Source organism: Salarias fasciatus, chromosome 2 (assembly GCF_902148845.1).
Source record: "Salarias fasciatus chromosome 2, fSalaFa1.1, whole genome shotgun sequence".
Taxonomy (NCBI): Eukaryota; Metazoa; Chordata; class Actinopteri; order Blenniiformes; family Blenniidae; genus Salarias; species Salarias fasciatus.
In genome coordinates this window covers 8638245-8664333 of record NC_043746.1, presented here as the reverse complement: position 1 = coordinate 8664333, position 26089 = coordinate 8638245, and the positions used below count along the sequence as shown (strand labels likewise).

The 26089-nt window shown below is 44.8% G+C and overlaps 1 protein-coding gene across 1 annotated transcript; it reads right to left on the bottom strand.

The window, feature by feature from the left end:
• Nucleotides 1–5445: 5445 nt before the first annotated feature.
• Nucleotides 5446–25486, bottom strand: adam19b (ADAM metallopeptidase domain 19b). The gene is made up of 23 exons (XM_030100652.1): nucleotides 25212–25486; nucleotides 24900–25012; nucleotides 24737–24807; nucleotides 16770–16848; nucleotides 15903–15979; nucleotides 13368–13572; nucleotides 13228–13293; nucleotides 10979–11050; nucleotides 10725–10891; nucleotides 10494–10578; nucleotides 10153–10292; nucleotides 9898–10075; nucleotides 9735–9824; nucleotides 9296–9491; nucleotides 7941–8049; nucleotides 7637–7853; nucleotides 7410–7487; nucleotides 6823–6931; nucleotides 6590–6719; nucleotides 6359–6461; nucleotides 5897–6253; nucleotides 5704–5801; nucleotides 5446–5629 (listed from the first exon to the last, which is right to left on the bottom strand). The coding sequence occupies exons 1-23, from the start codon at nucleotides 25342–25344 to the stop codon at nucleotides 5623–5625; spliced, it is 2880 nt and encodes a 959-aa protein (XP_029956512.1). The 5' UTR covers nucleotides 25345–25486; the 3' UTR covers nucleotides 5446–5622.
• Between the last annotated feature and the right edge of the window lie 603 nt (nucleotides 25487–26089).

The window sequence follows — 26089 nt, the reverse complement described above, 5'->3', positions numbered from 1 at the left end:
AAAAGCAAAAAACTGTATCTGGACTTAATATGTCAATTTAATCATGAGAACCTTATCTTTCTGTCTGATTTGGAGGTGGATGCTGACGCCTTATTTCTGCCATGTGTCATTTCAGTTTGTATATAGTCTCTATCATTCTGTATATAGTCTGAATGTTGCAAAGTGTTGTGGAGAATTAACGTGGAAGGTGAAAAGGTCCGTTTGTTGTCCTCTTTCAACGGGAAACAGTGTTCACAATAAAGACGACTGTCAAACGGAACACATGTGTTGTTTTTTTTCCCTGTTAAACATTATTTGGATGAAAGGGAAACTACACCGTATTACCAGAGCTATGTGATGCAAATCTGCTTTCAAGTCACTGAAAAAAAAATCTTGGCTTCAGTTAAATCAGTGACACACACACACACACACACACACACACACACACACACACACACACACACACACACACACACACACACACACACACACACACGTGCAGTAAAGTCTAAATGGGACCAATCAGATATGCCTCCTGCTGGGATTGGAACATTAAGCATATTTTTCTCAAGTGCTTTAATATTAGGAGAAAATGCTTTTTTTTTCTATGCTTAGATGTAATTTCAGTGGACTGGTCTCTGCGGGAGCCTCAGCAGCTTTTCTCTCTCCATTGATCTGAATCCATAAGATGGATTGAAGACTTACAAAGAGATAAACACCTTAAGTGGAAATTACACCTCAGCTGATCTGTGATCGATTCGTCTGGCTGCTGTAAAAGGACCCCAGCTGTGCCGAACGCTGGAATCCACTGTAAATGATGTGTTTGTTTCTTTCTCGTGAAAGATCCAGGCTTGAAATTTCACATCTTATTAAATGAATCATTCTCACATCATAAGACGTCTGGAAGGAGAGCGCAAGAAGAATTTCAGATGTAGTCATTCCATAGTTGGCTGACGCCTTCTTTTTTTTCTCTCCTCATCCCTTATGACATTTTCCTCTCATTAATCATTTACGTTGACCTTTTATTGCCAGAGGCAAGTACCTCAGTCAGAGCAACACTTAACTATATAACCCACCAACAGTCCCCGGGGTAGTGACCTGGCCATAAATACTGAAGGCAATAAATATGCACTCATTATTCAGCTGAAAATCTAACCTTTGCTGTTCAGTGATTAAGTGTTACTGTAGATGAACAGCATAAAAACAGTGGGTGTCGGTCAATTTTGGCTAATGCACGATGTGTAAATGCACTTTGTGGCCATTTCTCTCCAGCTTTTACTGTTGACACCTCTGGCTCAGCCATTCACCCTGGTCAATGAGCCAGTAAATCCACAGTTGTGGGATTTTATCCAAGTTCAACAAAAAGCCCTGAAGCAACTAATCACTGGCACGCAAATGGTGAAAACCCGGCTGCCCTACGTCTGAGAGCAATCATCTTATGAGTCATCCATCCATCATCTATACCGCTCTGTCCAACTCAGGTGACTGACGTCAGTTCTGAGGGAACCCTGGTGTGTCCTGCACTAGTCAGGGGCAAAAACAGAGATACATAGCTACTGTGGGGGGAACAAAGCACATAGCAGTGTATACGCTTAGACTGTGAGAGCTGGAATCACACTGTTTGCTTTCTATTTTATGACATACATCAGAAAAACAGAACTTGGTATTTGGTAAAGAAGCCTTTATGTCAGAGATCAGACATTTCCCCCAGGTCTTGACCAGGTTTGTTGGCTTGTAGTCATGCTGAAAGACCCAGCCATGATCCATCTTCAATACTCTCACTGAGGGAAGGAGGTTGTTAGCCAGATCCCTGTCCCCTCAACACGGTGTTCTCTTTGCAGAAAAGTTACGTTTCCACCTCCATACTTCACGTTTGGGATGGTGTTCTTAATGTCCGTCTTCTTTTCCAAGCACAGTGAGTGGAATTTATACCAAAATCATCAGATCACATGACTTCTCCCATTCCTCCTCTGGATCATCCAGCTGGTCAAACTTCAGACTTTGCAAGGGCTGCAGGATTTTAATCCATGATGCCGTAGTGTGTTACCGAAGGTTTTCTTTGACATCGTATCCCCAGCTCTCTTCAGGTCATTGACCAGGTCTCGAGGTGTAGTCCTGGGCTGATCCCTCACCTTCCTCATGATCACTGATGCCCCACAAGGTGAGTTCTTTCAGGTCTACAGTTTTGTCCCTGATGTCCTCACACAGCTCTCTGGTCTGCACCATGGTATAAAGGTTGGAGTCTGTTTGATTGTGAGTGTGGACGGGTGTCTTTTAAACATATTACAAGTTCAAACAGATGCAGTTACAATACAGGTAAAGAGTGGAGAACAGCTATCAGGTCTGTGAGAGCAGGAAATCCTTCTGGTAGTTTGGTGATCAAATACTTATGTCATGTAATAAAAAAATCAATTAATTATTTAATAAGTATACAGTGGGATCTTCAGGGCTTCTCCATCTCTCACAGTAGAAGTGTACCTATAATACAAATTATAGACTTTTATATGCTTTATAAGTAGGAAAACCTGAAAAATCTCCAGTGTAATACTTGTTCTCCCCACTCGACATGCAAGCACACGAGAGGAAACCAGAACACTTGAGCAAACTTCAGACATGCACAAATAAAATTTGTAAATTTTACATGGGAAGGTCTCCAAGCTCAGATTCAAACTGGATATTCTTACTGTGAGGCAAGAGCGCTCCCCACTGAATGAAAGCCCTCTGAACACCAGCCCAGATGTGGTTTCCAGCCTGTCCAGCGGCCATACAATTCAACCAGCAGCAGCATTAACATTTGTCAGCAGCAGGCAGGAGAAATCCATGTTTTCATGTTTTGCATGATGCAAAGTTTTGACCCTGTCATTCATGTGGGACAGAAGAAACTAAGAATTTATAGAACTTTGATTTTTTTTCAGTCCTTTATTGCCCACCAGGAGTTGTGTCGGCCTCTTTCTTTTTCACCCAGTTAAACCTTTGATATTAGTCATGTGTTGACCAAGACTGTAAAAGTTTGACCAGTGTCAGTCAGCTTCTCTTTCTCTGACCATTTTACAGCAGAAATGTTTATGTGGAACAACCCTAGGAGATCAATCTTCAAATAGTGATAAAATATAAGATTTTTAAAAAATGCAGCCAATATAAATGACTTGTATAATCAAAAACTCAGAAAAAGGCTGAAGGGGGAAAGGAGGGATTAAAGTCAGGGCTGAAAGAAGCCTGATTGCAAGAAAAATGGTGAAGAAACAAATGAGATAATCAACGTTTACAAGTGTAAAAACAAGCCGGTCTTAATTAGGCCATTATCCGAGGCAGGGGAGCTTCCAGCAGGTGAGACCCTCCCTTTGCTGCCCTCCTGGCTGCGCCGCCCTCCTGCTGCGAGGGGAGGCGGGGGTGTCACCCCGGCGTTTCATCCCTCAGCCAATCATCATCTCTAATAGATGAAACTCCACAGGAAGTGACATGCTACCCAACGCTAATTATGCTCGGCAGGAGACGCTGGCTGCAATTAAGCCACATGCTAAAAACCTTTGCCTGCCAAGGCCTCGTCTCCCTCTGAGACACAGCTACCTTCAACTCCCTTTGGTCCTGAGGGTGATCACCTCAGTCCACACACAGTCAGCCTGGCACCGTGTGTGTGTGTGTGGAGGGGGGGGGGGTTGTTTTTGCACTGGTGATAGGTTGGTTCAGAGGGTCTGGCTCTAATATTTAACAGCGTATCGATCAGAATAAATGCGTGAGCTTTCATCTCGGTAGAGGATGCGGAGACCTAAAGGGCAGCCACCTTTCAGCAGGACTAAGAGGGTGTCATTCAAATGTGTCCATCACTCACCGATGGTGGAAACCCGAGTAGTAAAAGTTAAACCTCAGCATTTTAGATTTTGAGTCCACTGAGTCTGCAGAAAAAGTTTAAGTGAAGCTGTTCTACCAACTGTCAGAACAACAATAAAATTCTGCACTTCGTGAAAGATGTTCAGTAAATGAATAAATCAAAGTTGACTGTTTTGGTGTCACACCAGAAGGCCAGGAGCTGGACTCTTCTGTACGCTGATGTTGCACCACATAAAACGCTGTGGCACTGTTTCCTGTCTGCAGTATGACTCACAGTTCAACGCCACATGGTGTGATTCTCGTGAGGCTGATGCACGTTTACTCCTGGAGCCTAAAATACATTTTAAAATGCTCTCTGATCTGATGGTAATTAATTTCCTGTTATCAGCCAGGGAGGATAACGACGCACCACAGTGACTCAGATGGAGATTGGGAGGGGGGGGAATGGAGGCTTGGGGACACAGCAGAGGCTTTCTAAATATATGGGGGGAAAGACAGTGTTGATTCACCTGTGATCCCCCCCCCCCACCCCAAGCTGGATGACAGAAGATGGATGGATGACAATTTTCAGGCTGTTGTGCTGCCACCAAGTGGCCACAGAATGGACTTTGATTCAAAATGTACTCAACGGACAAAATAACTGTTTGATTTGAACACTGACAACACAGAAGCCGGTGAAGAGTTGAACATATTTATTTATTTTTCAATGTGTTGATTTAATTTCCAGTTTCAGACACAAGGCTGCACGCTCCCTGTGTTTGCATAGGTCTGAGAACAAGGTAAAACATGGCAGGTGACAAACTGTACTTCCACATTACAGATTTGTTATCCCCCAAGCAGTATAAAAAACAATCCCACAATATCCAGCTGTACCTTATAACAGTGCCAAAAAAAAAAAAGCTGCTTCATAGCAGAAAGTGGAACACAAAGTCACTTTAAAAGAGGATAAACTGCCAATGAACAGTTTAATTCAACAAACTGATGAAACTGAATTTATGCTGCAGTTTCGGGATGATGAACTGTAAATAAAAAAACATGATGTTTTACCAAAGCCCTGATTGTCAGCAACTAAACAGACAATTTAACCCAAAGGGAATACGTTGTGGATGTATATATATGAGTTACCTTTTATATTTTCATGGTGTGAGTGTTTCAGAGAAGAATTGTGGTTGTGCAATGCAACACAATGTAAAAAAATAATGTAAATACAAATCATATAAGCTTTAAAAAAATCCCCCCAGATTCCCTGCTACATATCAGACTTGTATCTCTCATCACAAGCATATTCCTACAGCATGCAAGTTGTGTGTGTAATCTCTTAAAACCCTTGATTAATCCATTTTTTTTAACACTTAGGAAACATAAGAACTCCATTATTGGCATCTCTTCTTAATATAAGATAATCCCTTTATAGCTAATGCACTTTAAGAGGCACCAGGTTTGGTTCATAGGCTGCACTGTAAACATTCATTTTTCTTTCCTTTGAGAATAAATACTTCTGGAACAGTTTCACATTTTACAACCACCCTTGGGACAAACAAAATAACATACAATAGGAACTGAAATTCACAGCTCTGGCTGTTTCAAGTGAAAAAATGCACACTTGTAGGGCTAAAACGTACTCACTGCGACCTCTTCTCTACCGTAATGCAGCTATTTAAACTCCAGTTCAGTGCACATGAATATAAATACAGTGTCAAGTATTCATCTTGTCCTACAGTGTCACATTTTGTAGCTACCTGCTAGAAGTACAGTTTGAGGCAGTCTGTTATTGGGTGTACGTGGTGATCCCCAATGCCTCCCTGAGATGGTAGTTTAGGATCTGAAAAGAAGTGTAGAAAATCAGAATTTATTGAAGAATTCTTTCGAATTGCAAGAAACAAAGCAGATAATTACCTGTTTGGCTTCTTCTGTCCAGCAGATGGCACCAAAGCAGCCTTTCCTCTCTGCAGGGCATTAGTGGTCACCTGCAGGCCTCTCCCTCCATGTTGCTCCTTCATGAAAAAGACCAGTTCAATCTTGCATCTTCAGTTGAATAAGCCTATAAGCTGCTGTGCAGGTAAGTGTGCAGGAATAAAACAGTATTTACCAGTGCTGGGTTGACGGGACACGGCGGTGGAGGTCTGTTTGGGGGTTCCGGTCGAGGTTTAGACATCGCTGAAGGCTCTGAGCGGTTTTCGTGATTCAGAGAAGGCAGAAGTGGAGTTCCTGAACTCTGGTGTGGTTTTTGCCCGTGAAGCTGAGCGGACTTTAAAGGTGGCGGGGTGTAAGCCTGAGGAGGGTACTGCTTCTGGCAGGAAGTCCCGGGCGGGACCGGGGCCGGCGGGGTCTGCTCCCTGCGCCCTGAAGTGTAGGCTGGAACGGGAGGGGGCTTCACTGCAGGACGCACAATGGCGGGTCTGGGTCGAGCCGGGCAAGACGGGCTCGGGTGAGGAGAGGACGACCCCTGAGGAGGAGACACGGCGCAAACATGGCGGAATTCAATGGGTTTGTTTGCTAAATAGAAGTCAAGATGCTTTAATAGTTATAACTTGTAGCTGTAGGTCTTTACCAGATGGTCTGAGTCTTGTTTCTTCAGTCGGAATATGGGGTTGGCGTGACCCGCCACATCGCCGTCAGCCTGCTGAGGCTTGCTCTCAACCGGGATCGAACAACTGCAGGTTAAAATAGAAGAGTCATCACACAGTAAATATCTACACTACGTTATTGGCAAGTGGAACGAGCCGCTGCTGAATTGCTGTTGCTGTAAATGATCAGAATTCAACACTGCATCGTTGCATACTTTGGCACTGGTAAGGGAACAGGGGCTTTCAGTGGGCGGAGCTTATGTTTGTAGCGACACCAAAGTCCAATGGCAGCCAAGACCGCGAAAAGGGTCAAGGGGAGAGCAAGCAGCACTCGAAGAAGGCGACCTGATGGAAGGAAAAGTGGAAAAATGTCAGGATGAAAACTGAAACGTCACAAACAAAAAAATCTCATCTCATTTTGCTCATGAAATCTGGCGGCTTTTCTCACTGTGGCTGATGACAGGTCCACTGTCCACGCTCCCTCCTGACCCCCGCTGGTCACACAGAGGAGGAGCCCAGCCGGGGTCACAGTGGCAGTTATGGTTGTTGTTGCACAGCTAAAAGGAAAACGGAACACAGATGATCATCCATCCATACGACCGTCCCTCCATCCATGCATCGATCCTCGATTCCAGCTGATCATGGCAGACGATGAGTGAAAGCAAGTTACAGCCTGAACGGCTACTTTTGTATTTATTAGTTTACATTAACTTCCTGAAGAACAATCTAATAATGAGATTATATTTCTGTTCTCGTCCTCAGGAAGGACTTTTGTACATAAACCAGCCAATTTTCATTCTTCTCCCGCCGAGCTGACGGCACCTTTCTGCTTTTACTTGAGTAATGTTTTTCCTGCTTTAGTGTTTCGATGCTCTTGCGTTGCTACTTTTAATTAGGCAAATGATCTGAACGGCTGCTGGCTCGCTGCCGAGGCTGCCAGCTTCCCATAATGCTCGGCGAGCAGCCAAATGTTCAGCCGGAGCCCGGAGGAATCCATCATCGCCGTACTCCCCGCTGTGACGCGCTGGAACTTACCCCATGTCCGTGGCACTTGGCGTTGCACTCATCCGCCCTGAGAAAAGATGCATTGCGGCACTCTCCGTTGAAGCAAATCTTTTGAAACCAAGGGAGGGAGAGGGGAGCGTTTCAAAAGTTACTCAAACAAGCTGCAGCCTTGCTGGTTACACATGAAACTTTACGAAAGTGTTCCTGATGTATTAAGAGTCTTCATCTGCTTCGGTGTGAATTTGAGCGATCCTCACCGAGTCCTCCCCACACTTGGTGCCCGTCATGACCAGACCCGGGTCCAGCGTGTCGCCCTGCGGCTCCTCGTCGCCCTGGCCCAGCTTGTACACGTGCGTTCCCATGCACATGACTTTCCTGTTGCCCACCGTGACCGTGGTCTCAATGCGCACCGCGTTGTTCTCAATGGGCTTGGAAGCCGACGTCAAACACTGGATTTTGCCGCATACGGCGTCCCTGGCACGTCAGGAAAATACAGACGCACTTGAGATTAAGAGAAAAGTCGAACAGCAATGTGTTTCGCTGAGTGTTTTGAATCCTCACCTTTCTTTACAGCTCCTGTATTTCCCGAGGAGATCTTTGCCACAGTTCCCGTACATGTCCCCTGCTTCGTTGACCTTCTTGAAACACAGGTCAGGGGCTGAGCGACCATCTGCGGTTTGAAAGACACACACAATACACACAAACATAAAATCAGGTTTGAACATGCACAGACCAAAAACTGCAAAGAAAACTGCATGCACAGTGTGTTTTCAGGCCACCTGATGGAGAGCAGATGGCATATTCTGCGTGGTTCCTGTGGAACTACAAAGGCTCTCCGGGACGCCTCTATCACAGCAGGAACGTGGACAGTGTCCAATAACAATCCTTTATCCTGTGGCTCATCAAGGGCTCATCTTCAACGCTCAGCTTCAGACACTGACTGTTCAACCTCTCACCAGTTTCCCCTACGAAATATGTTCAGTGGAATTTTCCACAGTGCAAAACACAGAGATCCGACAAAGATGACAGAAAATAAACTCTCAGGAGACGCATGGCGGTACCTTAAGGTGGACGATACCTTCACTGCACTGTGATCCCAGTTTGTTGGTCAACTGAACGTGATATTAGTTTATTTACAGAAGTTTTGATCAGCATTTCTTTTATTTCAGTTGGAGTAACAGTCTGCCCTCTATTAGGACTCACTGATTAGAAAAATACCGCCTCTCCCATCCGGACCACAGGCTGCCTTTCATTTCTGATTAACTCCAACACGCGCAATAAATTATTTGCTGGGAAAATCACTGCATTAACAGAATATTTCACACACATTTACATTTCATGCCTTTTTTACTACTTGAAAGCAAGAAAGATTTACTTTGAGATCAAAACATCCATCAGAAGCTTCATTTCACGTCAAACTCTGTTTCTGTGCGTCTCACTTCTGGTCTGTTGTCACTAAAAAAGCTAACGGAGTGCAATATGATCAGCTGACATGTGATATTACTCATTTAATTACTTGATTTAATATTTCCTTCATGTGAGCACATCCTGTCTGGTTCAATCTCGTCTCCACTACTGGATACAAACAGTGGCGCGCATTGTCTGCAGAGCTGTGTCTGGTAGTGACGGGGAAACCGTGGAGACGTGAGCGTGGCAGAGAAGTTAGGGGCAAAAGAAAGTGGCGAACGCCCCACAAAGCACCACTTAGCAATGAACGTTTTGAGAGGAACGCTGCCATCACTTGTATTTTGAGGAGTAACCTCCAAGAGGAGGCTAAACTGTATCTCTGTGAGGTGTGTTACTGTGGACACATCACTGAATGTCAAAGAGCAGAATAAAGCATATTGAAAAACACAAAACAAAACAAAAAAACATATTGGATTTAGGGTGAAAAAACATGCACTTATTGTACCAACCTCGTCCCCAGAGCGAGCGGCACTGCTGCTCGAGGGTCAGACACATGCCGGTGTAGCAGTAGGCCTGTCCGCCTGCACAGGAAGTCCCATCCACCAGATAGAAGTTAGCGGGACAAGACTCTGCCTTTCCATCGCAGTACTCCGGCAGGTCGCACGACCCCGAGGGCGCACGGCACAGCACACCCGGGCTCTTCAGCTTCACAGCGAGGGACGGGGAGAAACGGAGCAAGGTTCAAATGGGAGGAAAGGGATCTACGCAGGCTCACAAGGTGAAATCCCACATGTCAGAGCAAAGGACTTCTATCATCATTACTGTTACTGCAAAACACGCCATTAACATTTAGCTTACAATAAAAAAGGGAAGCATGTGCTTTGTTTCATTTATCTAGAAAAGACATCACCAGTGATGGAGAGGTTTGGATCAGCAGACGATTTCTACCTTGCAGTTCTGGCAGCAGACTCCATGTGCACACTCAGCTCCGGCTCTCAGGGTGCAGTTGTTGGCGTTGCAGCAGGGACTGGTGCATTCCTGCGCAGGACGGAGAGAGATAAAGTCACAGAGCCTAAATAAACATCTAAACGGCATATGGACGCCCGCTGACCTCCTCCTCTCCACAGTCACACTCCTCTCCTTCCTCCAGGTAGCCGTTGCCGCAGCGCTGCCCTCCGTACATGGCTCTGGTGTTCGGCATGTTGAAGAGACACTTCCCTCCTCCGGAGCTCAGGTAGCTCTTCAGCTCCCTCTGGTTGCAACCGTTAAACACGCGTGGAAACGGATGCCTGGGTACAAATGCACGAGTTTTTCACTTTAGGTCTTTGGTTTTTCTTGATAAGGATACTTTTGTTGTGCGTCCTACCCTGTAGCAGCAGCCATGATGCAGCCCCCGTCCTCCGCCTTGGCCTGGCAGCAGCCTGCGATGTCGTGGCTCATGCCGAAGTTGTGGCCCATCTCGTGAGCCATGGTGGCTGCAACACCGACTGCTGACTCTGAGTGGTCCTGTGCAGCAGAACACAGAGCCGGCTCATCACAGTGCGAATCGGTGCAGGTTATCATTTCTTGAATGACTCCAATTACGAAAAATAAGCAGAAACGGTTTATTTATGGTTCATGAGGTTAAAATTAAGTGCAAAGGTAGCTAAAGATTGTGAAGCTCCTGCATGCAGAGGCCTCCTGTTTGTTGACAGTCTCGTCTCTCACCGTGTTCACTCCACCAGACTGGTAGTCGGAGCACATGGCTTTGAGAGGAGCCAGCCCGATGGTGGTCCCCTGGAATGGCCTCCCCCTGGACACAAAAGAGCCCCGCCGGCAATCAGCCCCAACTAGGACACGGCTGGCGTTGATTAAATCATGTGTGATACGCCGCCCTTGGGACAGAGGACTCAGAGGGGACAGGCGGGGACGCCGGACGAGGGGGGGAGAGACACTGACGTGATGAGCTGGGCGTTGTCGTTGGGCAAGGCGCGCAGCTGCTTGCGTCTCCATGTCAGGAAAGCTGCCAGGGTGCTGTGAGGGTTATCGGACACGCCGATCAGGTCCTGGCCGGTCCACACCTCCAGGCCGATCAGCGCCACGCGGATCTTCAGGGCCTTGTAGTACTGCCGGCAAAAGTAGAAACAGGAACTGTGACAGAAATCCGTCCTCTAAAAATAAGCGTGCCCGCTTGTGGTTTCCATGACGGTTACCTTGTCAACCAAGTTGGCAGCTTCAAGTAATTTCAGTTTGGTCTTCTCGAGATTACTGTCGTGCTTCTCATACTGCAACCAGAAAGGAAACGACATACCGGTAATCCACGCAATTTACTCTGAATGACATGCTGGACGAGAATCAAACAGAGTTGGGCGTCAGACTAGATATCCAGTATAGGCACGTAAATTTAGTTTAGTTTAGTTTAGTTTATTTAGCACATACAATGAAATATATCACATAAACCAGTGCAGAAAAAGAAACAGTGCAGGGAGGAGCGGGCAAGCCAAAGGCTTATGAAGAGCCCCCACCTAATAAAATTATGCAGATATCGTCAAAAAAAACAAAAAAAACAACAACAAATAAATAAAATGCATAAATAAATAAAATAAAATACAAAACAACAAAAAGCATCATAAACTCTCATGCAAAACAAAAGAAAGAAAGAAGAAAAAAAAGACAAAAGAAAAGAAAAATGCTGTTGACCTTATATGGACATGCTCATAAAAATTGACATTTTTGTTGATCATTATAGGCAACACTGAAAATAAACTAAAAAGAAGTTAGCAGTCTACGGAAAAGCTTAAGTACAGAGCTCTCTTGGCTACACTTTTGAATTAGATGCTCTCTTGCGCGACTTTTAAAGATAGATAAAGATCTACAATTGTTGGCAATGTGGTACCAACTGTTCCAAACTTTGACACCTCTATACCTAAACAAAAATTGGCTTCTAGATTTAAGACATTTGGGCGGATGTGGAGCTGAGGCCTGTCGTGTTGAGTAAGAATGCAAATGAGAATTTGCTGCAAAGTACGTCCTAAAATGCTCAGGGACCTTGTCATCTGAAGAAAATATCTTGTACATAAAAATGCATATTTGATAACTGTTAATATCATAAATAGTGAGAATCTGGAGATTTTTAAATAAGGGAGCAGCAGTAGCGTCCCAGACAGATCGAGATGCAAGTCTAACAAAGCGATTCTGAAGAATTAAGATTTTTTTAAGAGTGGTTGTAAATGTACTCCCCCAAACAATATTACAATATGAAAGATGCGGATAGATTAGACTGTAATAAAGAGTAAGAAGACACTGTTTACTAACAAGTTGGCTAACTTTCCTTATTATACCAAGAGATTTGTATATTTTCTTACTCACACAGTAAATCTGTTCTCTCCAACTCAAACTCTCATCAATAATTATTCCTAAGAATCTTGTAGATGATACTTGGGGCATCTCTATGGACTCAATTATAATTTTAGATAAATCCTTATTGTATGATTTTTTCCCACTGAAGATAATAAAGTTAGATTTTTTTATATTCAAAGATAATTTGTTCATTTTGAACCATGTGACAAAGGCATCTAAACCATCATTCACATCCCTTATTAAGGAATTGAAGTTTGGGTTTGAGAGAACTAGTGTTGTGTCATCTGCAAACATAATTGGAGAAACGATGTTTGAGATGTTACACAAATCATTTATGTAAACAAGGAATAATAGTGGACCAAGGATGGATCCTTGTGGAACTCCACAGTGAAGTTAAATGCCTGGCTTATTATCTTTTTTTTTTTTTAATTCAGAAAATAATTTAACACAATACACAACGTAAAACTATGATTCAAGATTAATTCTGATGTGGCATTGTTAAGTTCCTTATAAATTTCGCAGAAAAAATTCTACACATATAAAGCATTCAACTTGTGTGCCTTAAGAAAGTCATCACATACCTAAAAAGTATAAAATTATTCTTAAAATGACTACAATTCAGGGACCACAGTTCTGCTTTTTTTTTTTTTTTTACATTTATTTAATTGAGGAAGTTGATCTGGTACTTTTACTAAAAGCATATTGAGTCACTGTACTTTTACTGAAGTGAAGCATGTGACTAATTTTAGCAACTCTGCTGTATGAATCCAGGCCTCTCTGGATCCGGGCTGTATTCTTTTTCATGTGTGTTCTTTACTTGAATTGTTGTTCATATAAGGTTAGCTCTGTGCATGAAGTGAGATATATAAATAAAGCTCCTATGTAAAAGGAAGGTGACCTTATATGGTGCATCTCCGGCCTACATTACCGTACCTCTCCACAGATTATCAGAAACGTTGCTATATTCCACTGACCTTGTGATTTCTAACTACCCACACCACGGTTCACACATTTTCTTTTTTTTCACTCGAATATTTAAAGATGTAACACAAATGAAAACCAAAGTCATGAGGTATGAGTGACTCCGCGACCACATCCTCACCTCCGCTTTGTCGGCCACCAACAGAAGCTCCACGTACATCATATTTTGGCTCAGTTCCCTCTTATTCTGAAAAAGGTTGAGAGGTAAACAGTCGTATTTTATAGAAGGCGATATCGGGTGGGAGACGGTGACTGACTCACCCTGACGCTCCGCGGCGACGCCATCCCACGGATGAAGTCACCCAGCACGCCCTCCTCCTCCTCCTCGTTGCCATGGTGATGGAGGCAGCGACCTCCGGGGAGATGGAGACTCTCGGCTCTGAACACGGCGTGCTGCTGAGGCTCCGCCGGGGCAGGGAGAGGCTCGATCAGGTAGCTGACACTTGCGTTCAGGGAAATCAGTCCCCTGGGGAAACGAGGGAGGCAGAGGTTAATTGTTCCAGTTCGAGGGAATCGATGTTTGTTTTTCGGTGAGCAGCTAAAAACTGATATAGCTGCTTTTATTTCAGTCTATATTATCAAAGTTCTTTTTCGTTGTCGTTGGCTGCTGCGATTTTCTGAACGGGGTGGGGCAGAGGCAGCGCTGTGTCAGGTGATTTACAGCCGCTTCCAGATGGGGATCGGTTGGGAGCGGCGGCCGAACACACAAACCTCTGGCTCCTTCTGCAACACCGCTCATAAACATGGACGCCTCACACACAAACACAGCGAGCACGCACACAAGCAGCCGGTCACACAGCTGCAGAAAACATCTGGAGAAGTCCGGCGCAAACATCGGGTGTCCTACGCTCTGTTTGCGTTCCCCAGTGAATTTACATTATCATCAAGATGTATTCATTCCCTCCTGCTGCAGATGCGGAGCAGTAACCCCGCAGAAAAACATCACTTCTGCCAAACACTCGCAAGTTCCTGCTCTGCTGCCGGCCTCCTCTCTCCGAGTGTCTCCAGCAGGAAGCATCAGCTGCTCTGGAGCCGCACCGGGAGAAAACACAGGATCTAAATAATGAGCTGTACTCAATGAACCAACTCTGGAGCCAGCGACCTACTAACCTAATGGACGACAGGAGACACAGCACAACTGCTTCCTCTCACCCACTTTATGCAGGCAGGGCTTCATCAAAGGCCTCAGATAACTACTAAACCTTTTCCAACCAACATAAATCATGTGCTGATCAATAACTGCGCTACAACTTTGTGCAATAGCGTAAAGCAGGAAACTGGAAATTGCAAGCACCAGAATTGTAAAATAAAAAAACTACCGTAACTGATTTTTTTTTTCACATATGGGAAGGTGTGAAATCGAGAAAAAGTTGTGAACATTATCAGCTATGCTCAGTGGCTCACTGCGAGGACTAGCTCGCACATAACTGAATCAAATTACCATAAAATAACAGATAATACTGTCATAACATGAAAAATACAGCGCCATTGTGAGATTTAGTGAATTAGAAAGAGGGATTTTATTGTCAAAACCACTAAGAGATATGTGTTGAATAAAATCTATATATTTTGGAGGATTTTCATCTAAGTTACGCCACTTTAAACAATAAACAGAAACTGATTTTCATGTTTAAAGAATCATTGATTGTACATTTCTACAACGTGTTTGGAAATATGGGTGAAATTTTATGTTCTGCATATCTATTCCTCAGACTCAACCACTACCACAGCAGTGTGTGTTCAGATGAAAGGTTCCTCCAAGGCTTCAATATAACTGCGGTCTTACAACGGAGCTGAGCCGAGCTTTTTTTGCAGTAAAATTGCTCTGACAAGGAGATTATTGTCATTTCTCTTTTCATCTCCCGTGAAGTGAAAACTGCTCTGAAAATGTGACTTTATATATATATATATATTTTTTAAATACAGATTTACCCAGCTTAGAACTGCAGAGCAGTGGGGCTGATTCTGGACAAACAGACCAGCAAACACACACAAATTTACGCCGACCTACAATTTAGATTTTCCATTTTGTTCTCAAACACACGTTTTTGAACTGTAAGAGGAAACTGTAGTTGTGGAAGGATAATCAAAAAACAGACTGAACTGGGATGATTGCTTATCATAATGTATCATGGCTGCTGCTCTCCAGAATCCCTACCGAGGACCATTTCAACCCAGTGTTTTCATTTAGCACAAGTATTAGGCCAGATGTCTTTCCTGATGCAGTGTGAATAAGTGGGATCTGAAACAGCAAACTTCTGGTTAAAAAATGTCTTCCCTCACCTCGAGGCAAGGCTGCAGGGAGTGACTATTAATACACCAACAGGATATGAAGACAAATAAAACATGTGATGTTCAACAACAATCACTGTGATTCATTCCGTGACACCTGGAAAAGACAGTATTTACTTAGTTATAACATTATATCCCAAATATTAGATGGTGTAAAATTAACTCCAATTAACTGTATCTACTTTCCTGAAAAGGTTTGCGTGTCACTAAAAAACGAGTGAACTGAGGCTGTACGATTTGCATTCATGGGATAACGGCGCTGACTGAGCGATGCCAGCACATCTGTTTTCAGAACAGTCCCAAACATTGTTGCTGCAGCACCTCACTGCTGTCAGCTGACTTCCTTTTAGGGGCTTATCTTCATAAATAGCAATTTCAAGTTCTTTTAGTTCCATGGGAGACTTCTGAAAATCTGAGAATCTTGTTTTCATCATTTATAGAAAAAAAAAAGAAAAGCTATGATAGCAGGGGAATTCAGAAATACAGCAGGAATGTTTGTCTTACCTGAGTCCTGAGCAGGTGCTGAGAGCAACACTCGACTCTTCAAAGCCTTCAACTGTGCCGTGGTAGAAACAGTGTCCCTGCAGGATAACATGATCACTAAACAGGATGCAATCAGTCATTTGACACATTAGGTTTCATCCATTTTTTTCTGTGTTTCAGCTGTGTACACCACCATAATGAGGAGCTAATATTCCCTAAAACACTTGAACAGAACTTGTTTTCATGCTTTTTGACAGCAGTCACATCGTCAATAAAGAGAAAAGAATCAGCTCCATTAGTAGCACCGTACTCTTCACATCAATCTGACACGAGTTGATCTCCGTCTGCAGGATGTTTGCTCCAGAACGAAACAGAACTCCTTTGCATGTCTTCTTTGTAAACTCTCACGTGACCTTCCTGTTTTTACACTGCTGGTACACCTTGTGGTAAACCGCATGCACATCTTTCCTAAACGGTTGTTCTATTCTCTATCTCACATCCCCAGGTGTTTTGGGTGTTGCTTCACTCATCAGTTTGGTTTTGGATTTAGTTTTCAGCCTCACGAAGGCCTCGCTTCACCGAGAGTCACCAGATCTTTGATTTTCAAGCTGAGATTTACCAATCTCTGCATGAAAAGAACCACATTTAAAATTAACTTTAGACCTTTTTAATCTGCTGTTATTCCTTCACTGTTAACTTGATTTTACACTCAAATTACAGCAAAAAAATCCACATTTTGATTATTCCAATTTTAACTCTTTCTAAAATAAAGAAATATATGTCAGTGTCCCCCTACTGCCACTCACGGTCTGATGTTTGTCTTTCTGCTATGATCGTGCATTGCTCCCTGCTGCACTTCAAGAACATCAAGCTGTCTCACAGACTTACGGAGTCGGTGGGAGAGGAGGACTTGCGAGCTCCGTCAGCCGTGTACCATATTTCTTGATAGCCGGGGGCCAACAGCTGTCTGGCGAGCGCAAACACACAAACTCAGTCACAACAGAATGCATGTAGTGTCAGACATTCAATCTACGGGAAAACAGCAGCGGTATGGCATGTATAGATAATGAGCCAAATCTGCAGGAAAGCCAGCAGACAGAAGAAGACAGAAAATCTCTGGCTGCCCACGTCTCATGAAACATTCATGGTGACAGAGACGGTCTGCAAAACCGAGCTGCTGTAGAGATTTGGGCAGAGATCCTTCACCGAGATGAGAAAACAGAGAGGGACGTAAAACGAGTGCTGCTATAAAAGCCATATGTGCTGATCTCAAACGATCCCCCTGCCTTCCTGAATAACACAGGTGAATTATGGGATGCTAACTGCTCATACTGAGAGTTTATAACTCACTTAGGATCCGGGCTACATTTGTTTGAAAGGAGTGTTCCTTTTTTTCCATCAGCGTCCAAGATTTTTTTCCCATTACTGAAATTTCTCAACAGTACAGAAGAGGCTAATAAATCAGGGACGCAGAGACGCGTGTGAAGAAACATTCATGTCTTTTCGAGAGGGCTTTACATTTTTCTGACTCTCCATCTGTATGTCTTTGGATCTGCTCCAGTATTGATGCTTGTTTTCCTGTCTTTCTTCTTCCGACTTTGCCTCTTCCTGTTTTCATTCATAAACTTTGTCTGCCGAACAGCTGCTTTTGTTTTGGTCTGTCTCTCTAAATCTCCTCTCATCACCCTCTGCCCCGGGGTCCGACTCGGATCCATCAGACAGGATGGAGCTGCAGAGGAACCAGAGGCCTTCAAGAAGTCAATCTGACTCAAACATGAGACACCCAGTGCTCTTTCTTCCACTTTGTATGATTTAATGGGTTACATTTATTTTGTTGTCATATCCCATCCACAGTGTTTGTGGATGAAAAATCACAAACACGCTCACTAATGTTGAGAAACGACACGCAATAGGAGCCACTTGGTGTCTCATGTGATACTCAAACATGGTTTGGCATCAAAAGGAGGTCGTGGAGCAGCTGTGTTTTTAGGCCATCGCTCTGTACACATTCAAATACAGCAATGGAAGTAACGCAATACAAATCACATTTAACTAAGCCATAAATCAAGCTATCTGTAGTATTTCTTCACATATGCACTTTTAAAAACAGTAGAATAAATTTATACCATCTACTTTACTACTTTTTTAAATCATAAGTTGCTCCTGAATACAGAGAGAATTTCAGTTAAAGGGGACATAATATGCTTTTTTTCACTTTGTGAAGAATTTATTATAGTAGTTTGTGTTGCTGTAGCCTCATTATGATGTTCAACACCACATTTTGTGAAACTGAAACTGCAGCCAAAACGGTCGAGTTTGAGTTGTGTCCGCTTATCCTGAAATGAGTGGATTTAACTCCTCCCCCTGACTGTGCCCCCACCATGTGTGTGTGTGTGTGTGAGAGTGGGCGTGGAGAGATGCGTTCAAGTACCGGAAAGCAGGCTCAGAAACAGCCTGTTCTGAGGAGGGCTTCTCAGAGCGACTTTTCACACCGCTGAAACTCCGAAAGAAGGATGAATTTGGGGCGAACAAACTCAAATACTATGTTTTTGGGCTTCTGACACCTATATGACGTGACTGAAAAATAGCATAATATGTCCCCTTTAATATTCAATCCATCTTCATGTTTGCAGCCTAGGTTCATTTTTTAGAGAAAATATTTCAACTGCTAATTTTCACAAGACTTTACACAGTTGCATATTTTAAACAGGTGGATCAGTCTCTCTGAGACTGACAGTGGAACAAAGTCCCCAATAATCAAAAAAGTAACCAATACAGTTCTGATTTAATTTAGAAGAGCACTTTATACTCTTACTTGAGTATTTATCACAACACAGTACTTAACTTAAATCCAATCGCATTTCTCTAATTCATATTCCAAATTCAGGAATGATTAATATGTTTACGTTCTTTCTTCAAGTTGTAAAAGATCTAAGTAATTATCTCACAAGTCAAGACCCGATGCATGTGAAGAAAATTCAAAGCTACTGTATGGAGGCGCGAGATAAACCTGGATATAAACTTCACTAACCCTGTTTTCTGGCCTGTTGGATGCAAAACTATTTGAGTCTGTTTGCAGTGACTCTGCTAATTTTAGTAATTTTCAAATTATATTAAACAAAGTATGTATTGTCTTTTAGAGCTGCTGGAAGGCAGATGATGATACATCCTCAGACAGATCCAGATTTGCTCCCTGATGCGAAGCCGTTATGCCACGCAGAGAAAAGAGGCATGTCACGCTCCGAGCACCAGAAATAAGCCCATTTCCTCAAAGGTCAGATTGCGTCTTGAGATGATGACGAGACAAATGAAAGGGAGATGGGGGATTTTTCCTTCTCTCTCTCGTCAGATGTCCCGAGGGGCTTCGTTCTCTCCAGACAATGACAGCCTGTTGATGCAACATGCAACAAAGCAGGCAAAGACAGAACGCAGCCATTTCATCTCTTAACAGATAACAGCTCCGGGAGAGGAGGGTGTGTGGGTGTGTGTGTGTGTGTGTGTGTGTGTGTGTGTGTGTGTACACGCCCAACCAGTCAAACAAAGACCTCAAAAAATGATGAGTGAGTGTTCTTGTATCCGGCTGATGTCAAACTGATCTAACCCCCGTCATGCTGCGATCCGACCTTCTATCCACATTTACATCTGGGCTTCCTCTGGTTCAGCAGCTCCTTTAACGTCCTGTTTCCTCTGCGCTCTTTACCCGGCTCCGTAACTCTTTCTTTCTTTCTACGACTGGAGGAAGAGCAGACTGAACCCTGGCCGATCTCTTCTTCCATGAGGGAATGACTTCATGTGTATTTTCCCTCACCCTCACATGCCACTCAGCAGCTCTGCTCCTGAGCTAAATGCGCTGATTTACGAGTCCCTCGGGGACGGCAGCGGGCACTGCTGGGCCTTTGGCTGTATAACTTGCCACTGTGTGACATGTAGACACAATATGCTTTCAACAGAGCCACCGACTGCGTCACTGCCTCATGTTCCAGCTTCGGTTTGCAGCATTTTTGAAAAGGTCTTCCACTGTGGTGACTCCATGAGCCTCATGTTCAGTTTGCCTGGGGTTCAGGCTCACTCCGAAGTGCTTCACTTCTGTCTCTGCTTCTGGTTCTCGTCTTTGACTCAGCCCTCTTGCGAGTTTCTCGTGGCCCATCCATCCAACTTTTATGCTGCTTTATCCGGCTCACTGCTTCACTGCTGGAGCTGAGCACCAGGTTACAACATCACAGAGAAAAAACACTTTCACATTTATCAGTTATCTTCAAGTGCGTCTTTTATAAGCTGGGAAATTTTTAATTCTGTGTTTTTTCTCTGCATTGGTTTTATTTTTGGTCATAGTGGTAAACCCATTGCTACTTCTTCTTTAATAAATCCTGCACACTGTAAAAGTGCTCGCTGAAAGGTTCCCTTGCTTTGTGATCGACTTCTTTGCCCAAACCTGTGATATACTGTAGGCACTTATTTCTGCCTCTCAGGGTTGCCTACAGTTCGAGCAAATGTTTCTGCATTTCTAATACGAAGTCTCAAGGTGACTTCTTCTTAATAGAAACTGCAGTTGCAACTTCAAATAAACATCAAAAAAGTGGAATAGAGGTGAACGGTGGCACGAGAGGAAACATCCTCAAACACATTTTGCAGACGCTGATGAGTTTCCTGTTGACGCATCAGCGTCGAAAACATTTATAGAGGTGTGAAAATGGCGGATGTTCAAGTACAATATTCTATTAAATGGACGATGATTTATAAGAAGAAGACAAGGATAATACACTTTAACCTAAAGCTGTCTGAATGTCTTTGCAGTGTGAAGCTGAACTGCCTCAAATCGATCCACTGCAACAAACATACTGACTGCTGCTCAGTAGAAACGTCGCTGTTGAAGTGTATGACAAAGTCCAGCCAAAGTGTCTCCAGGTACACGGAATCAACAGTTCGTTAGATTTCGTTTTAATAAAAAAAGGCTTCAACAAAAATATCTTCACACAGCATCGTCACACAGCAACCTGAGCTGCTCATAAGAAAAGACCGCTGTGTTTTGATAGACAAAGTAGTAAAGTGCGAATGTCTACAGTAATTTCTGGCCTCTGTGTTAATTCTAATTCCAGCAACAATGCGTGCCGTAAACCTGACGACGCTGCCAGACCTGCGTAACACTCAGCCCAACCCGTTCGGAACACCCCACACGTAATGCCAATCGCCTTCTGGTAAACACTGCGACAGCTTTCAAATCAAGACTGTAAAAACTTTTATGCGATGGTGACGGCAAACAAGGTTTGGATGCAGTCCAGCGTTCAGACAGACGCCGTGATTGAAGAGTGCGGAGCTGGCTGGACCGGGGCTGTCTGGCATGGAGGCCGAGACAAAGGCTCGGTTCAGCAGGAGCAGGAGAAAGACGGGGAGGGGGAGTAATTCTAATGTACTCGGGAGATAGGGAAAGGGGGAGAAAAGATGTGGGGTAATGCATCAGGGTCAGTGGGTCGCATTCCCTCATAGTATCGAATGACTGCAGCAGGCGGGAGCGAGACGGCTGATGCAAAGTCAAAGCGCTGCTCAGCAACAAATGATGAAGAGCCTGTAGCAGCGAGGCGAGGCTAACGCTCTGCCGAGCGCGGCCCTGTGGCCCGCACCAAGACGAACAGGCAGACGGGACCGCGCCGCTGCGAGACTAAACAAAGACACAAAGGAAGCAAGGACGGGCGGACGCATCCTCCGCTCCCCAAACCTGCAATCCATCAGGGCCTGTTTGTGTTCTTTCGGGGGTTGTTGTGTGTTTGTGTGTCATCTGTGTGCGTGTGGCCGCGCTCTCCCCAAAGCCCGAGCGCAGGCGAGCGCGTGGGAGATGTATGTTTGCGCTGGAGCCCTGGGGAATATCAGGAGAGGTGAGAGTTGGAGTGAAAAGAGAAAGAATGGGGCGCTCGTTTTTAAAGCTGGACAGTGGAAGACGTATGAGGCTACGACAAGATGAAGAGATAGGAGGGAGAGACACGATCCAGCGCTGGTATCCCGGGAGAGCGCTCAATTCAGGATCATGCTCTTAAGGGTGAGCAGAACGGCCATTAAGCAGAAGAACAGCGAAAGTCACGCAGAGGAGGAAGCGAGAATATCCACAGGATTCATGTCTGCTCCATCAGATATAACCTACACATGAACCGACCCCAGCTGTCCCTGCTTTCCTCTCTCCGCGACTTTTCCCACCTTCACCCCTCTCCTCTGGTCCATCACTCACTTTTTTTTTTTTTTTACATTGTTTCCTCTCCGTCTCGCTCTCTTCTCACATCCTTTTTCCTGCTCTCTGAGTCAGCAGGCACTGTCGTCGTTGCCCGGCTCTTAAGTGAATCAGCCCAGCACCGAGGCCTTTCATTAAGATAAAAGCTCAGGCACACACACACACACACACACACACTCACACAGTGTCACACAGGACCAAGGAGGACATAAATGGATAGAGTTTGGACGGCATCCACCCGGAGTACTAATGCCTGCAAGAATCCACAGTTACGTCTTTCTTCATTCGGTGATTAAGTGATGCATTAAGTGAGGACCAGGCGAGGTGTGCGGGGAGTAAAGGGAGGACAGCTGGAGAAAAATGGACGCAAAGTCCTGCCCAAAATAAACAGAAAGACGAGCTCTTCTGAGCGCCTCGCTGCCGAGTTCTCCCTTATCGCTGTGTCCCAGTAACACAGTTGTAGGTGCAACAAAGGACACAAAGGAGTCGTCAGGACAGCGGGGCTGGACGGACACTGGCTTCTCTCCAAAATCAAACATTAATCCTCCCTGACACAAACTGCCGTCTCCCTCGGCTCCGGCCTGTAGCCAGTGCTGCTTTCGCATCGGGCCAACGGAGGACAAATCCAGGCACAGTGAACCAGATTGGGATTCTCTGTCTGGAGCCGGAGTGGAGGGGAAAACACTGAGGGAGTGAAGTGGAAAGATAAATACTGGAGCTAAAAAAAAAAAATCCTTCCTGCAATAGCAGTTTATCTTTTATGGACTGTACATAAATTACTGTAATGAAGAGAAGGAATGATGGTTATGGTTTGTTATCAACACAATGCTGCTGGTATTATTTATTGAATCATTAAAAATTTTAATAGAAACAAGTTTAATTTGACTTGTCAAACACAGCAGCTGACAAAAAAACCAATATATGGAGTAACAATATTATTTATCTGTGTTTATGAATGAATTCCTAATCACTGGTTGTAATTATCTCTAATATCCAGTCTCACTTCACTATTTTCACTTTCTTACCATCCTGAGGTAAATGTGTTGAGCAGCTGTGTGTGTTTACTGCCCGGTGCTGATCATGCAGGCGCGGTGGGTTTATGTGGCCGTTTAGCCGAACACCTACACCCCCTGATGAAAAACTACACTGTAAAAGCAATAAAGCAAAACTGCATGTGAAACAGGTCGACAGTAAGATGGAGCTCTCTGCAAAAGTCTTCATCCTCACCGGGATGAGCATTCTTTCATTTAGCTTTAATGCGAGTTAAAAGTTCATTCATCTGTCAAGGAAAATAAAGTACCAAACTTCATTGAAATTATTAGGTTTTAGTGAATGGAAAATAAAATTGTGGAACAACAAAAGGATATTTACATGTTTTTTTTTGTCTCCATCAATAAAGCTCTCAGAAGAAGCACATTAAAAAATCAATACAGAGTGCTTGTGGTGCCACTTTGAAGCCAAACATTCTTTTATTTAACCTAAAATGGCTCCATTATCACTAAAGTCGGTGTGTCGGTTATCGACCGTCCTGTTTCTCACTGCAATCTTGCTCTGCAGTTGTTGCGGATACGGTTGGCAGCGATGAAGAAATAAAACGTTCTGATCTTTTCTGTTCCAATAAAAACGAGAAGTTGCACAAAATCCGTTTCAAAATCTGCTACTTCACAACCGCAAGCGGTGGGAAAGAATCGAATATTTTCCTGCTTTTATTTCCTCTTTCTTCTGACAAATGTGCAACAATATTTGGATAAGTTCTCCAACATGTTCATTGTCCCAGAGTGAATGAACAGAGAACCAAAGCCTGCATCTGCAACTCCACAAATCCACTCTCAGGCCCGCCTTCTCTGTTTTCCCCTCTCGCTGCACATGTGCAGACAGTTTGTGATTAATGAAAATTCCTTGCCCAGGAGGAAATCTAACAGTGTGACCACCTGCTGGGCCGACGGAGCAGGGGGGCAAACCCCTCGGGGGACCGTCAGTCAGACGCAGTGGAGTCATGGTCTGTTAGTGTGTGAGTTCTTGTGAGTCAATGAATGACAGACGCAGGATGCGACGGGGGGGGGGGGGGGGGAGAAACGGACTCAGTTCTGTTCACAAAAGCTTCCTGGGCCTACTTGTGCATTGGCTCGGATCCAGGAGTGATAAACACAGCTCTGAGATCTGGAGAGCAGCGTGGCCCTCCCTGACATCCCATGCAACCATTGCACTCTGGATCACACCGGTGATCTGCTCAGCTGTCTTCCTATCACCGTCCCATTGTTGCCGGACAGGAACCTCTCCATCAGATTACAGGACGTTAGGTGCGGAGGCACAATCTGGCTTCCTGTTTGCCCGAGGCAACGCAGATCGGGTGTCAGCCCGCTGTTGTCCAAAGTCATCACCATCCTCTCCTCCCCTCATCCCCTTCTCAACACTGGCGGGGGCCGCTGACCCTATAAATGCGTGGATGTGACAGCTAACATCTGCTCAAATAAACACGGCCGGACAAGGCGTCTTGTGAAGGGCTTTAAATACACAACCTCAGTGCTATCGGTGATTTGTCTCATTCGGGTGTGTACTTGTGAAAATCCCAGTGTAAATGCAAAAGCCTTAAAGGTCTCAGATTAAATAGAAAAGAAAATGAACTGGAGCTACTTACTCGTTCCTCTCTAAGTGGAGTCTGAGCTCCTGGCTCTCAGCTGATATCAGGACTTGTGCCTCTGCTGGATGCTGAGTGAAGAACAGAGAACACTTTGGAGACTGATAGCAGCTCATTGAGGCTGATCTGGTTAGTGAGGAAGGGGAGAGTGAGGCAGACTCACCTCTTTGATGGCAGACCTCTTGTGTCTGACAGGATGCAGCCATACAGGAGAAGTAATCTCATAACTCTGGATGCTGTCAAGGATGCTCCTGCCTGGACCTTGCCTGTTCTCCCCTGTATGGAACGGAAACGTGTCAAAAGACACATTGCAGGTTTAGGATTTTGGTAGGATTAACCCAAACGAATAAAAATAACTAAATTAACGCTGATAACTGATGCTGGTAGAAGCAAACGCTGCAATCAAATATTAGACGCACTTAACTGCAGCGCTAAATCGACCCGTTGAAAGAGCATTACATGAGAGGAGACTCACCACTGTGAACATGGGTTTCGGATGCAGAACCAGCGGCAGCGGCAGCGGGCTCCACGCCGCGGAGCAGGAGGACTACCAGGCACAGAGAGGCGCGCACCGCATCCAGCGGCGGAGGGCGCGCTCCCGGACGCATTCTCCCGGCACACGGCGGCACGACCGGCGGCTCCGCTCAGGCATAAATGTGCGCGGAGAGGGAGCCCGAGGTGTTTCCACGAAGGATGGAGGAGGGAGGGAGGAGGGAGTGGGGGGGGGGACTCCTCCACCGCCGCCGCCGCCGCGTGCCTGAATGAGATGCCTGGCAGGGACCGCGGGGCGAACATCTCCCTCCCAGTGCCAAGCCCTCCCCTCCACGATCACACGCACGGACGCGCACACACCGAGCCGTGTGAGCAGGGTGTGATGAAGATCTGAGCGAGCAGCGACACACACACACACACACACTCTCTCAGATCACTCACAGCAGCCTAATATTAGAAACACACTGCAAATCGAGCTGTACGCGTGCGCCGTCCTTTACAGATCCTGATCAATATCTTTAGCTGGAGGAAACCCAGTCACCTCTTCATATCTCTATTATTTATGAAGCGAAGGCTCCTAGTTTGGACATTTCATTTACAATTTTTCGATGATTGTTTTTAAAAAAAAATAACCCTCTTTGTCCTGCAATTCAAACTCCACGTGGCCCATTCACGTGACCTACAGTGATGAGTCCATCACCAATCGACCTCAGGTAAACTCCTCCACAGGGAGAACGTGCAGCTTCCACAAAGAAAATCCCCCAGGCCCAGAATCAAACCACTGTGGTGACTGTGTTACACTGACCAAAGGAAGGCTTCATCCCAGACAAGATAGCAGAGAAAACGTTTTCAGGAAATCAA